The sequence below is a fragment of the Branchiostoma belcheri genome, unplaced genomic scaffold, assembly GCF_001625305.1.
Source record: "Branchiostoma belcheri isolate BF01 breed outbred unplaced genomic scaffold, Haploidv18h27 scaffold140, whole genome shotgun sequence".
Taxonomy (NCBI): Eukaryota; Metazoa; Chordata; class Leptocardii; order Amphioxiformes; family Branchiostomatidae; genus Branchiostoma; species Branchiostoma belcheri.
Window position 1 is genome coordinate 448708 of NW_017802825.1, and position 11971 is coordinate 460678.

Below are 11971 nucleotides of genomic sequence, written 5' to 3' on the forward strand. Positions count from 1 at the left end.
CCAAGACTCAAAGGTCCACTTTTGGGTGCACTTTTTTTTCTAAAGGTCAAATATTTCTCTTTAGATGGACTGATTTATATAACCGTTGGGCCTGGAATCGTAAAAAAACTGCCTAATTTGTCATTTGTCCTCTAAAATACTTTCAAAAATGTAGGAAATGCCATTTCAGAAGGTCCATTTTTCAAAATTTTCCGGGGGAGCATACCCCTGGACCCCCCTAGGAACCTCGCGCCTTCGGCGCTCGCTGGTCCCTCAAGCAGTGGGAAGAACCTCCCCATTCAAAATCCTGGCTACGAGCATGGTTGATGCACATGTTTTTCTGCTATCATGTATATTTAAAAGTCCAATAGGTTTTTGTAAGTCCCATTGTCTATTTGTGTGCTAAAATATACTTCCTGGCTTTCCCAATGTCTATTGTTTTCTTGATCTTATGAAACTGCTTTTTGTGTAATTTGATTTGATTGACTTTATACTCCGTTCTAAGGGGGTTTATTGCAGATGGATATTCCATTTACTTAATGCCATATCTCAAACACAAATAATGACATTCAGTTTAAACTAAAGTATGATATACAATGCTAGGCCATTGACTATGTAAATTTGTCCATCCATATACAACTACTCAACAACCTAACACAACAGTCACTACTGCAGCAGCTACCACTCAACGGCCAAGCACCACCCCTGGTAAGATCAAATGAGCTAGTTTGTCTAAAGCAGCACATCATACATACAGGCTACATAAATGTATTACTTTCCCATCCGACCAGAGCTGAAGTGCTAACTATCATTGCCATCTAAATCATTTTTTTAAAGATTAAAATAATCTAAGCCTACATGTGTAAAGGCTACTGATAAGGACAATATAAAATGCTTGCAGCATGCTTTCTCTATGTGTGATACGCACAACGTACTTGGACCCTAATCTAAGACAAGGTGTACAAAATGCATCTACGTTTTCTTTGAACAATACCAGAATGTTGGGCCAGATACACAAAACTATTCAAGAATATGTGTCATGTATTGCTATATTTCTGTTTCCCTTGAACAGAACGATGTACACAATTCCAATGCTTGTTTAGCGGAGAGTGCATTTCCCGGGTGAAGACTTGTAACGGAGTTCCAGACTGCAGTGATGGCTTCGACGAGTTCCCAGGAATTTGCAGGAATAATGATCCTCCCGGTGAGCTAGTGTTTTAACGATTGATTCTTGCATAAAGATGCCATCCCGCTCCATTCAATAAACACATCATATTCTCTATGGTATTCCAAAGCCAATAGATTAAAATCGGGTGACATTCTAGTCCTACGAAGCCCAGTGGTTATCTACTCTCTTGTGGAAGTGACCATGTTTGAAGATAATTTTAGATATACGTTTTGTTTTATTTCTGTACAGGTGTATGCCGACCCATCCCTCCTACAATACAATCCATTTGTACCCATCTCCTGTCGTATGGAAACACGTCGTTACCGAACTACCTAAACCATACCTCAGAGACATCAACTGTTCAGGCTGCCTTTGCCCTGAACCAAGTATCGGGATGTCACCCGTCTTTCACATTCCTCATGTGCACAACAGTGTTTCCAAAGTGCGAAGATGACCAGCTGGTACGTACTATACGAATAAAAAGAGAAGATCTAGACACTGCTAGTGTAACTATAAAATGCATCATCATTTCTAGGCTTTTGCATGGCTATGTTTTAGCCCTTTTGCACATCATCAAAAGCAAAGCTTTCTATACATAATCATGAAGCTGGCGGCAATGACATGAAGTGTCCTAAATTCTGCTCCTTTGCTCGTTTCTCAGGTTCCACCATGCAGAGAACTGTGTGAAGAAGTCCAAGCCAGCTGTGAAGCTCCACTGCAGGCTATCGGCGAAGAATGGCCACGGAGCTGTGCAGATCTGCCGAGCAGGCGTGACGGGAGATGTCTTGAGCCAGAATCTGGTAAAGTTAACTGTTGCCTTGACGCCGTGAGACTATATCTGATAAGATATAGATGCGTAGATGCGTACTTCGTATAAACATTTGAGATTGTGTGCTACTTCTTCTAGCATTGCTTCGATGCCGATCGTTACACCCAAGGACGGTTATACCGAATTAAGTTCAAAATGTTCGTACGTCATTAAATGTGTAAGGTTTACCTTGAAATTGCTTACTTGAATCAAAACATTTGGTACTGTCCTATGCCCTCTCCCAGGCTGTGGCTAGGTCTCAGGTCTTCTCATCTGCGATTGAGTCTAGATCTGTCTCTACGTTTGGTCCAGCCAGTCATCGCACGCAGCTTCGTTTACAATTGTATATTTATTTGTATGAGTAAGAGGGACAGGTTTTTTACCATCATATCATTACATTATAATCAGCTTTATGTGTCATGTTTCCTTTCTACAGGTGGTTGCGAGCCCTTTCCTCAAGTATTTCAGGGCGTTTGCCAAACATTCACCGGGTACAACACAACATCATTCCCCAACTCCTTTGGTCATCTGTCTGCACAGCAGATGATAAGTTCCCAAGAGTTCTTCCTCTTCGGATCGGTCCTAAACAACATTTCAAGCTGCTATCCAGACGTCTATACAGCCTTTTGTCGGATGTTTTTGCCTCAGTGTGACAATGGCACGCAGGTAGGAGAATATATTTGACTGTTACACATAGAAATATTGAATCTTTTGTCTAGTCAACCTTTTTCTTAACTTGTACCCATTCCGTTGCAATGTGAATGTTATACTCCTGCATTATATCATTCATAAATTGATGTCAGTGTTAAGTATATATAGGCATTACTCAAAATTACAGGTAATTGTGATTCATTTATTACTTCTTCTCAACTGCAGATACAGCTGTGCAGAAGTTCCTGTGAGGAAATGAACGCAAGATGCTCACCGGTTGGGTTGAGTTTACCATTTTCCTGCAACGTATTTCCCGACCAGATGGACGATCCAACCTGCTTTTTGATCACACAGCCAACAGGTATGTAGAACCGTGTCTTTGTTAACAATCGGAGAATACTGCAGCTGAATGTTTAGCTTACATCTTGAAATATATGATTTGACAGAATCTCCTTGCAATTCATCAAACGACATTTCACTTCACTTATTGTAATGTTACATTTTATTTGCCTTAAAGATATTTTACTTTCTAACTCTCCTTTTACTTGTAGCTTTAAGTTATTAGAAGGAACGAATATTCAACAGCAGTGATACTTTCCCTCCTGATTCCATGCAAAATTGATGATATAGTATCCATATTGCATGCATACTGTAGGATCTGGTATGGCTCCCGAAGCTTCAGTTACCTGTATTTTCTCCATATGTTCCTTTATGTCCTACCTGGGCCGCGATTACGTTCGATACGCGTGTTCCGGCCCGTGTGATAACTAGCGGTACGGCCCGGGGGTTCTGAACGCGTACGGCCCGGGGCTTCCAAATGTTCCATAGAACGATTCGAACGCGTTTCGCCCTAACCGCGTGCACCGATTTAGAAATTCGAATACAAAATTCGGACGTTGGAATTGATGTTGTCGCATATTTTGGGTTTAGGGACACCACATTTTCGCTCATTTCGCATTGAAAGGTGCGTTTTCTTGGGTGGGTATGACATAAATAAAATACAACACGGTGTATTCCGCATCACCCTCGGTCCCAGCCCTCCCGCGGATCGGATCTCCCTCCGGCCTTCGGCCGTCGGGCGATCCGACGCGCGGTCGGGCTGGTACCTCGGGCGATACGGAATACCCCGTGTTGTATTCTATATTTATTAAAGGATGCGAACCAATCCGGTACAGCCGTTGCCTGGGTCTGCCGTACTCCCAAACATCCTTCCCGAACATCGTCGGGTGGCCGAATCAAGGATTTGCTCTCCAAGGCGCCCCGTTCGTGATCCCGGCATACGATGCAATCAGTGAATGTCATCCGGACTTGAATCTCTTCATGTGTTCGATTTTGTTTCCGCAGTGTACATCTGAAGGGCAAATGTGAGTATCTTTGGAGGTTCATTTTGCACCTGTGGTGAATTCAAATGAAAAGTAACAACTGCTCAATATCACTATTTTGTATGCGCTTGAATAGCAACCCTGTAATTGTGTGTTCAATAGAAACATACCGTACTTTGTACAAAAGAGCGTTGCTAAATCGTTTTACAGACTTCCATGCCGTTCGTTCTGCAATGAGATTAACGCTACATGTGGGGAGAGAGCTCTGGCCGCCGGTGTTCAATGGGATGCTTCGATCTGTCTGCGTCTCCCTCACAACAACTGCTCTTCATCAAATGGTGGGTTGAACGTATTTTTTTAATCGTGCCTATTCCAAGTAGATTCTTCAAAATTAAGGGTATATTCCAAATGTTTAGGCTAATTTGGATTCTCCCTTAAATTTGACCTTTTTTGCGTTTCTGTATGTAGGATTTATGACAATACAATCATTGGGTGAGTACAAAGTGTGCCATTGTTCCTTTGTTCAATACACGCCCCAGGCTTATTGCGTCCATGACATTTCATGGCCGTTATATTTTTAGTTGCGTTTGCCCGTCTGTTGTCAAACAAAATAACTCAAGGACGGCCGTATGGATTGGGTTCATACTTGTTGCGTTGGTAGGGTGTAGAGAAAGCTGGAAAATGATTAGATTTAGGCCCCCGGTGGCCTTCCTTGGTACTGCAGCGCAACGTCCGGTTTTGATGTCTCGCAATCTGGACATGCCAGGATCATGAAGTAGGTAGCTCTTGTGCTCTGGAAGAAGTCACGTGAGTTTAGGCCCCCTAGCAACTTGTAATGGAACTTCAGGACAGTTTAAAAATCTTGGAGAGAGGATAACTTAAAAACTGGTAAACGGATTGTCGTGATTTTGATATGTAGGTAGCTGAAGTAATGTTTTGCATAACTGAGTTACAATTATGGTAATCAGGATCTAATTTGAATAATTGATGAGGAGATTCTATAAATCTGTTGTGTTCGATATAAGGGCTATGAACACTTGTGACATATGTAATTGAGAACATTAGCAGATGTAATGAGACCTAATTTGTATAATTAATGTGAAATTGCTACATTGGGAATCTAATACTTGCCATAATCGGAAGTTCAGTAAAAGTTACCAGCACTTAACATTTTTTTTTTTCAAATCAGGTTCTTATTTGCATGATTCATGAGAAAAAGCTAGAATAGTCTTATTTTTTAGAAAACCCTGTCATTGGGTGGAGAACATGATCATTTGATATATGAAAATGGGGGTCTTATAATTTGCATAATCGCAGTAAAAATGTTCACTATGGTCACTACCATGCATATAATTTACAAAAGCACTAAAGATTTCATGGAGGTATAAGATGGACGAAATCTAGTTCGTTTCTCAGATTTCACCAAAAGGTAATTTAAACATAACTAACAATGTTATTTTGTTTGCAAGAGCAATATAATAAAAAATAGGTTTATTCAAACAGAATCAAGGATGAATAAGTTAACGTTGCTTTTGCTGGCAGGCGCTGACCTGTGCGATCCACACCCTTGTGACGCTAACGCCGCCTGCCGACTGTTGTGGGGAACTGTTCTGTGCACATGTGACGTAGGATTCGTCGGCAACGGTTTTACCTGCTCAGTTTCACCAACACCGATAACTGATTCAAACACAATAAATATGACACCTGAACCAACAATGAGTTCTACCATAGTACAAACAGCAACACAACAATCAACTGATTTGAAAAGCATACAAATGACACCTGAACCAACAATGAGATCAAACACAAAGGAAACAAAACCAGACCCAACAACTGATTCAACCACATTACAAACAACCAAACCTACAACTGATTTTACCACAATACAAACAACAAAACCTACAACTAATTCTACCACAATACAAACAACAATACGTACAACTGATTCAACCACATTACAAACAACCAAACCTACAACTGATTCTACCACAATACAAACAACAGCACCTACAACTGATTTAACCACAATACAAACAACAAAACGTACAACTGATTTTACAACAATACAAACAACAAAACGTACAACTGATTCTACCACAATACAAACAACGATTCCTACAACTGACTCTACAACAATACAAACAACAAAACGTACAACTGATTCAACCACAATACAAACAACGAAACCTACAACTGATTCGACTACAATACAAACAACAAGACCTACAACTGATTCCACAACAATACAAACAAGTAAACCTACAACTGATTCTACCACAATACAAACAACAAGACATACAACCGCATCAACCACATTACAAACAACATTTATTCCCACAACAATTCTGGCCGAGTGCCCTGTACTTACTGTCCCAACAAATGGAAGTCTAAGTCCTGTTGGTTCCAACACCTACCAAGACGTAGTGACTTTTAGCTGTGACCAGGGGTACGAGTTGGACGGCAGTACCAGTGTCACCTGCCAGGTGGACGGGACCTGGAGTGGCAATATTCCACATTGTAATGGTAAGAGTCTTTGAAATATGAAAATATATGTTTTCGAAGTGAATTCAGATCTTCCAGCTTGGTTCTTTTGTCTGTTATCAACTTTTCTGGTGCAATGTACACGCTTTTATTACAGCGGAAGGGAGACCTCTTTTATTATTGGGAACTATATATAGGCGGTGTACTTCTGGCTGCCGCTTTTAGTATCTAGAGGACCTGCCCTGCATGCTTCTGTAACGAAAAATTGCTTCCTCACCTAGCTTTACAAAACGTATTAAAATGTAGGCGTTAAAATGAAATAAAAAAATAAAAATTGCCTGTTGGAGCCTGTTGTACAGGTTTCTGTAAAAATTGTAAATTCCTAATCTAGAGGTACATTTCAAAATCTGTTAAAGGCATGAACAAGACATTTGACCCAGCTTTAACAGTATTTTTTTTCAAACCTTCGATTGCAGCGGTTCAATGTGCGGCTCGGCAGGCCCCAGCTAACGGAGCGGTGAGTCCTACCGGAGCGGTCTCCTACCGTAACGGAGTCACCTTCACCTGTAACACGGGATACGTACTGAACGGCGTTGGTACTGCGATGTGCCAAGCTGACGGAACATGGAGTCACACTGCTCCAACATGTCCACGTAAGATGAATTTGAGACTGATATACACAAGTAATTTTACGACTAAAATAAAGAATTACTTTATTTGTTGTTTAGCATAGGCTATAGCTAACGAACGGTCCCCCCATACGAGGGGGGACAAGCGACACTACTCTGTGTAATCTACAACAGATGCTGGCCAGCGTGGCCAGTGTGGTCACTCAGACCCTGCGTTTCTCGGGTGCGGCCGCTAAAAATCAAGTGAGCGATGTCGGCAAACTTTGACTTCAAGGCGTGGGCCTCCGAGGCCAAACTCTCGTCCGTGACCATCAAAAAGATGGAAGAAGCCGACCTCACGGAACCAACTGCCCTTCAGTGTGTGACGGCGGAGATGTTGAAAGACCTGGAGGTCACGATCGGGCAGTACGCTTTACTCTGCAAGGCTACCGCGAAACTGCAGGTCACAACACCAGCGAAGGCAGCCCTGCAGAAGGTCACTCTGGAGGACCTAAAAGCGGACCAGGCCCTCAACGCCCTTCTCGCCGAAGTCGACGACACAGCGGAGGTCATCAAGGACGACGACCAGTCGTTTTACCTCACTTCCCCGACTTCCAAGCCAGGTGAGAAGCCCTTGCTTATACCCGATTTCGTCGACTCTTACACTCAGCCTGAAAGTGATCACGAGATTGCTAGGGATGGCCAGACGGCCATCATCTTACGTACCAGCAAGACCAAACCAAAGCTAGAGTCCATTAAAGTTCCAGCGTGGTCTGCGGCTAATGCCAAAATCATGGACGCTCTGATCAAGGACAACAAGCTTAAAACTAGGCAGGATATCTCGGACTATCTGAGTTATACGGTGAAGGTTTCTGAGCTCTTCGAAGTGTTCGATTGTGCATCGGTAATGTTGTACGACAACCAGTACAGGGTCATCCAACACCGCAATGAGTTTCGCTGGGGCAAGGATTCCGAGCACCTCCACTCCCGCTTCCTACGAAGTAAGCCGGCCTATGCTCCCCCAGCACGGCCACAGCAGCGCAGACCCGCGGCAGCACGGGCAAAGACGACGGACGGTCAGGAGATCTGTGTCAACTACCAGAACCAGACAGGATGCCGCCGTGCCACGTGCAACTACGCCCATGTGTGTATCGTCCCAGGCTGCGGGGAACTCCATCCACAACACGAGCACAAGAAGCAAAAATAGCAATTCGTGGAGTCCCCACTGAACAGCGAAGTATGGCTAACCGAACTTGCGAACGACCCCGACAAAGATTTCTTATTAGATGGAGTGCAAAACGGATTTCGTATCCTACCCGACAACATTGAACTTTCCCCTGTAGAATGCCATAACTACAGGTCAGCGACTGACCCCTCCGTGCGCGAGAAGGTCGAGGCTCAACTCTCCAGCGAACTGGACAAAGGCAACTACAAACAGAGCGACACGAAACCGACAATAGTGAGCGCACTAGGTGCTATCCCTAAGGCGAATTCTGACGACGTACGTCTCATCCACGACTGTAGTCGCCCCGTGGGAACAGCTTTAAATGACTATGTTGAAACAGAACACTTCTCCTATCAAACCCTTGACGACGCGGTTAACATGTTAGAGCCAGGCTATTTCATGGCGAAGATAGACCTGAAATCAGCGTACCGGTCGGTCCCAATCCACCCTTCTAACTATGACGCCACCGGACTGAAATGGCAGTTTGACGGACAGCGTGAGTACACTTATATTTTCGATACAAAGCTACCGTTTGGCGCCCGACGATCACCTGAAGTATTTCATAGACTTTCCCAATCAGTGAGGCGGATGATGAAAAGACGCGGATACCACACAATAGTTGTTTACTTAGATGATTTTCTCATAATCGGAGCGACGTATGCGGAGTGCCACCTGGCATTCCAAACCCTGGTGGACCTTCTGACACGATTAGGGTTTGAAATAAATTGGCGTAAAGTGGTGTACCCTACGCAACGGATTACCTTTCTTGGCATTGACATTGACGCGGTGGAGCGAACTCTCTCCTTACCCAGTGCGAAACTATGCGACATGCGGACCCTACTATGCGAACTGAGCGAGCGGAAGCGGGTCACAAAGCGAGAGCTGCTTAGCCTGCTGGGGAAACTCAACAAAAAAATATACTTTTACCGCCTACACTGCAGTGGTATATCAAGGGAGGTCACTTTTAATGTTGGTTGTGGGACATCTACTAACGGTCGTCGTTTTGCAAAGTATACAGTACCAATAGGTTTCTGTAATATGGTATCAATTCCTTACGTTAATGTAAATATCCTACTTTAAAAGGCAGGTTTGCCCGCAACTTTTATTTTACCTTTGATTGCAGCGATCCAATGCCAGGGTTCATAATTTTTCATAAAACGCAATAAACAGATTTCAGTAATAATTATTAATAACAGGGTTTTGAAAATTTTAGCGATCCAATGTCCGACTGTAACGGCCCAAGCTAATGGAGCGATTAGTACCACAGCGACCTCCTACCAGACCGTGGTCAACTTTACCTGTAACCCGGGATACGTACTGAACGGCACCACTAATACAACGTGCCAAGCTAACGGAACGTGGGGCAATCCTGTACCAACATGCACACGTAAGACGATTTGCAAGTTGATACATGCTATCAAATGTCTATCAAATTCTAGCGTACAGACATTTACTACGTAGTAAAGAGAGTTTTAGAAGGAAACTAAACGCAGCTGGACATCTATAACATAAAAAACAGCCGTCTATTAAAAAAGTCACTTTGTGCATTCTGTATAGAAATATAATTTAGTAACAACATGTTTTTTTGCCATTTCAGCAATACAATGTCCGATTCTGACGGCCCCAGCTAACGGAGCGTTCAGTACCACAGAGACCTCCTACCCGACCGTGGTCAACTTTACCTGTAACCTGGGATACGTACTGAACGGCACCACTAATACAACGTGCCAAGCTGACGGAACATGGAGCAATCTTGTTCGAACATGTAGAGGTGAGATGAGTTTGACATTTGATTGATACTAATTGCGTTCATGCGTAACGTAAGAAACAGGTTCTTAATACCAAACAGACTTCCACTTAAATAAATTCACGTATATGTCCTTACAACTATTTCATATTTTAGTGAGAAAATGTCCAACGTTGACGGCCCCAGCTAACGGAGCGCTCAGTACCACAGCGACCTTCTACCAGACCGTGGTCAACTTTACCTGTAACCCGGGATACGTACTGAACGGCACCAATAATACAACGTGCCAAGCTGACGGAACATGGAGTAATCTTGTTCCAACATGTAGAGGTGAGATGAGTTTGACATTTGATAGATACTAATTGCGTTCATGTGTAACGTAAGAAACAGGTTCTTTTCAAGATTTAAACAATACCAAAAAGACTTCCACTTCAATAAATTCACGTGTGTGTCTTTTTACAAGTATTTTTTATTTTATTTTAGTGAGACAATGTCCAACGTTGACGGCCCCAGCTAACGGAGCGCTCAGTACCACAGCGACCTCCTACCAGACCGTGGTCAACTTTACCTGTAACCCGGGATACGTACTGAGCGGCACCACTAACACAACGTGCCAAGCTGACGGAACATGGCGCAATCCTGTACCAACATGTAGAGGTGAGATGAGTTCTACACTGATAGATACTAATAGCCTCTAGCTATGTGTAATGTTTTAACTTCTACACTACCGTAATATAAACATAAGAAGTGGATTCTTTTTAATATTAAAATAATTCCAAACATACTACGACCAACAGAAATTCACTCATTATAACTATGTCATTATATTAGTGCGACAATGCCCAATATTGACGGCCCCAGCCAACGGAGCGCTCAGTACCACAGCGACCTCCTACCAGACCGTGGTCAACTTTACTTGTAACCAAGGGTACAGGCTAAACGGAGTCTCTAGTGCGACGTGCCAAGCTGACGGAACATGGAGTAATCCTGTTCCAACATGTAGAAGTGAGATGAGTTCGACACTGATAGATACTAATAGCATCTAGCTATGTGTAATGTTTTAACTTCTACACTACCATGGAATAAACATAGGAAGTGGACTCTTTTTAAAATTAAAATAATACCAAACATACTACGACCGACAGAAATTCACTCATTATAACTATGTCATTATATTAGTGATACAATGCTCAACGTTGACGGCCCCAGCCAACGGAGCGCTCAGTACGACAGTGACCTCCTACCAGACCGTGGTCAACTTTACTTGTAACCAGGGGTACAGGCTAGACGGAATCTCTAGTGCAACGTGCCAAGCTGACGGAACATGGAGCAATCCTGTATCAACATGTAGAGGTGAGATGTGTTTGACATTGATAGATACCAATAGCATCTAGCTATGTTTGATGTATTGACGTCTACACTACTGTGGTGTAAACATACTATTTTTTGGAAGAGTTTTTTTTTAGATTCCAACATTGCCAACCAGACTTCCACTAACAGAAATTCACGCATATTATAGTGAGACAATGTCCAACGTTAACGGTCCCAACTAACGGAGCGCTTAGTACCACAGCGACCTCCTACCAGACCGTGGTCACCTTTACCTGTAACACGGGATACGTACTGAACGGCACTCCTGATACGACGTGCGAAGCTGACGGAATATGGAGCAATCCTGTACCAACATGCACACGTAAGAAAATTTGGAAGTTTATGCTAGTAGGCCACAGCAAGTAATTTTTATGGATGACATCAGCGCGCGCATTAATATTCGCCTGATTTAGAAAAAAATTGTTGCCCGTTGACAGTGGCCAACATGTCTAAAATTGGCAAAATGTCATGTCTTGCCGTGCTGGAACGTGTATGGCAGACAAACAATACGGGCTGAACGGAGCCTCTAGTGCAATATGCCAAGCTGACAGAACATGGCGTAATTCTGCCCCAACATGTAGAGATAAGAAGAGGTTGATATTTATAGATAC

The 11971-nt window shown here is 43.1% G+C and overlaps 2 protein-coding genes across 2 annotated transcripts in view; both read left to right on the forward strand.

The window, feature by feature from the left end:
• LOC109464765 (atrial natriuretic peptide-converting enzyme-like) overlaps positions 1–2857 on the forward strand; it is a 3193-nt gene extending 336 nt beyond the window's left edge. Inside the window, exons 2-5 of the mRNA XM_019761839.1 lie at positions 1083–1183; positions 1397–1608; positions 1809–1947; positions 2832–2857. Coding sequence (XP_019617398.1) covers positions 1083–1183; positions 1397–1608; positions 1809–1947; positions 2832–2857 — 478 coding nt within the window. The remainder of the gene's footprint in view (positions 1–1082; positions 1184–1396; positions 1609–1808; positions 1948–2831) is intronic.
• A 2592-nt stretch (positions 2858–5449) lies between these two features.
• Positions 5450–10687, forward strand: LOC109464766 (E-selectin-like). The gene is made up of 6 exons (XM_019761840.1): positions 5450–6451; positions 6886–7062; positions 9456–9629; positions 9840–10022; positions 10146–10319; positions 10473–10687. The coding sequence occupies exons 1-6, from the start codon at positions 5722–5724 to the stop codon at positions 10685–10687; spliced, it is 1653 nt and encodes a 550-aa protein (XP_019617399.1). The 5' UTR covers positions 5450–5721.
• The last annotated feature ends 1284 nt before the right edge of the window (positions 10688–11971 follow it).

Coding starts and splice junctions, on each gene's coding strand:
- LOC109464766 (XM_019761840.1), top strand. CDS start 5,722: ATGAGATCAAACACAAAGGAAACAAAACCAGACCCAACAACTGATTCA. Junction 9,630..9,839: donor TCCTGTACCAACATGCACAC/GTAAGACGATTT, acceptor TTGCCATTTCAG/CAATACAATGTCCGATTCTG. Junction 10,320..10,472: donor TCTTGTTCCAACATGTAGAG/GTGAGATGAGTT, acceptor ATTTTATTTTAG/TGAGACAATGTCCAACGTTG.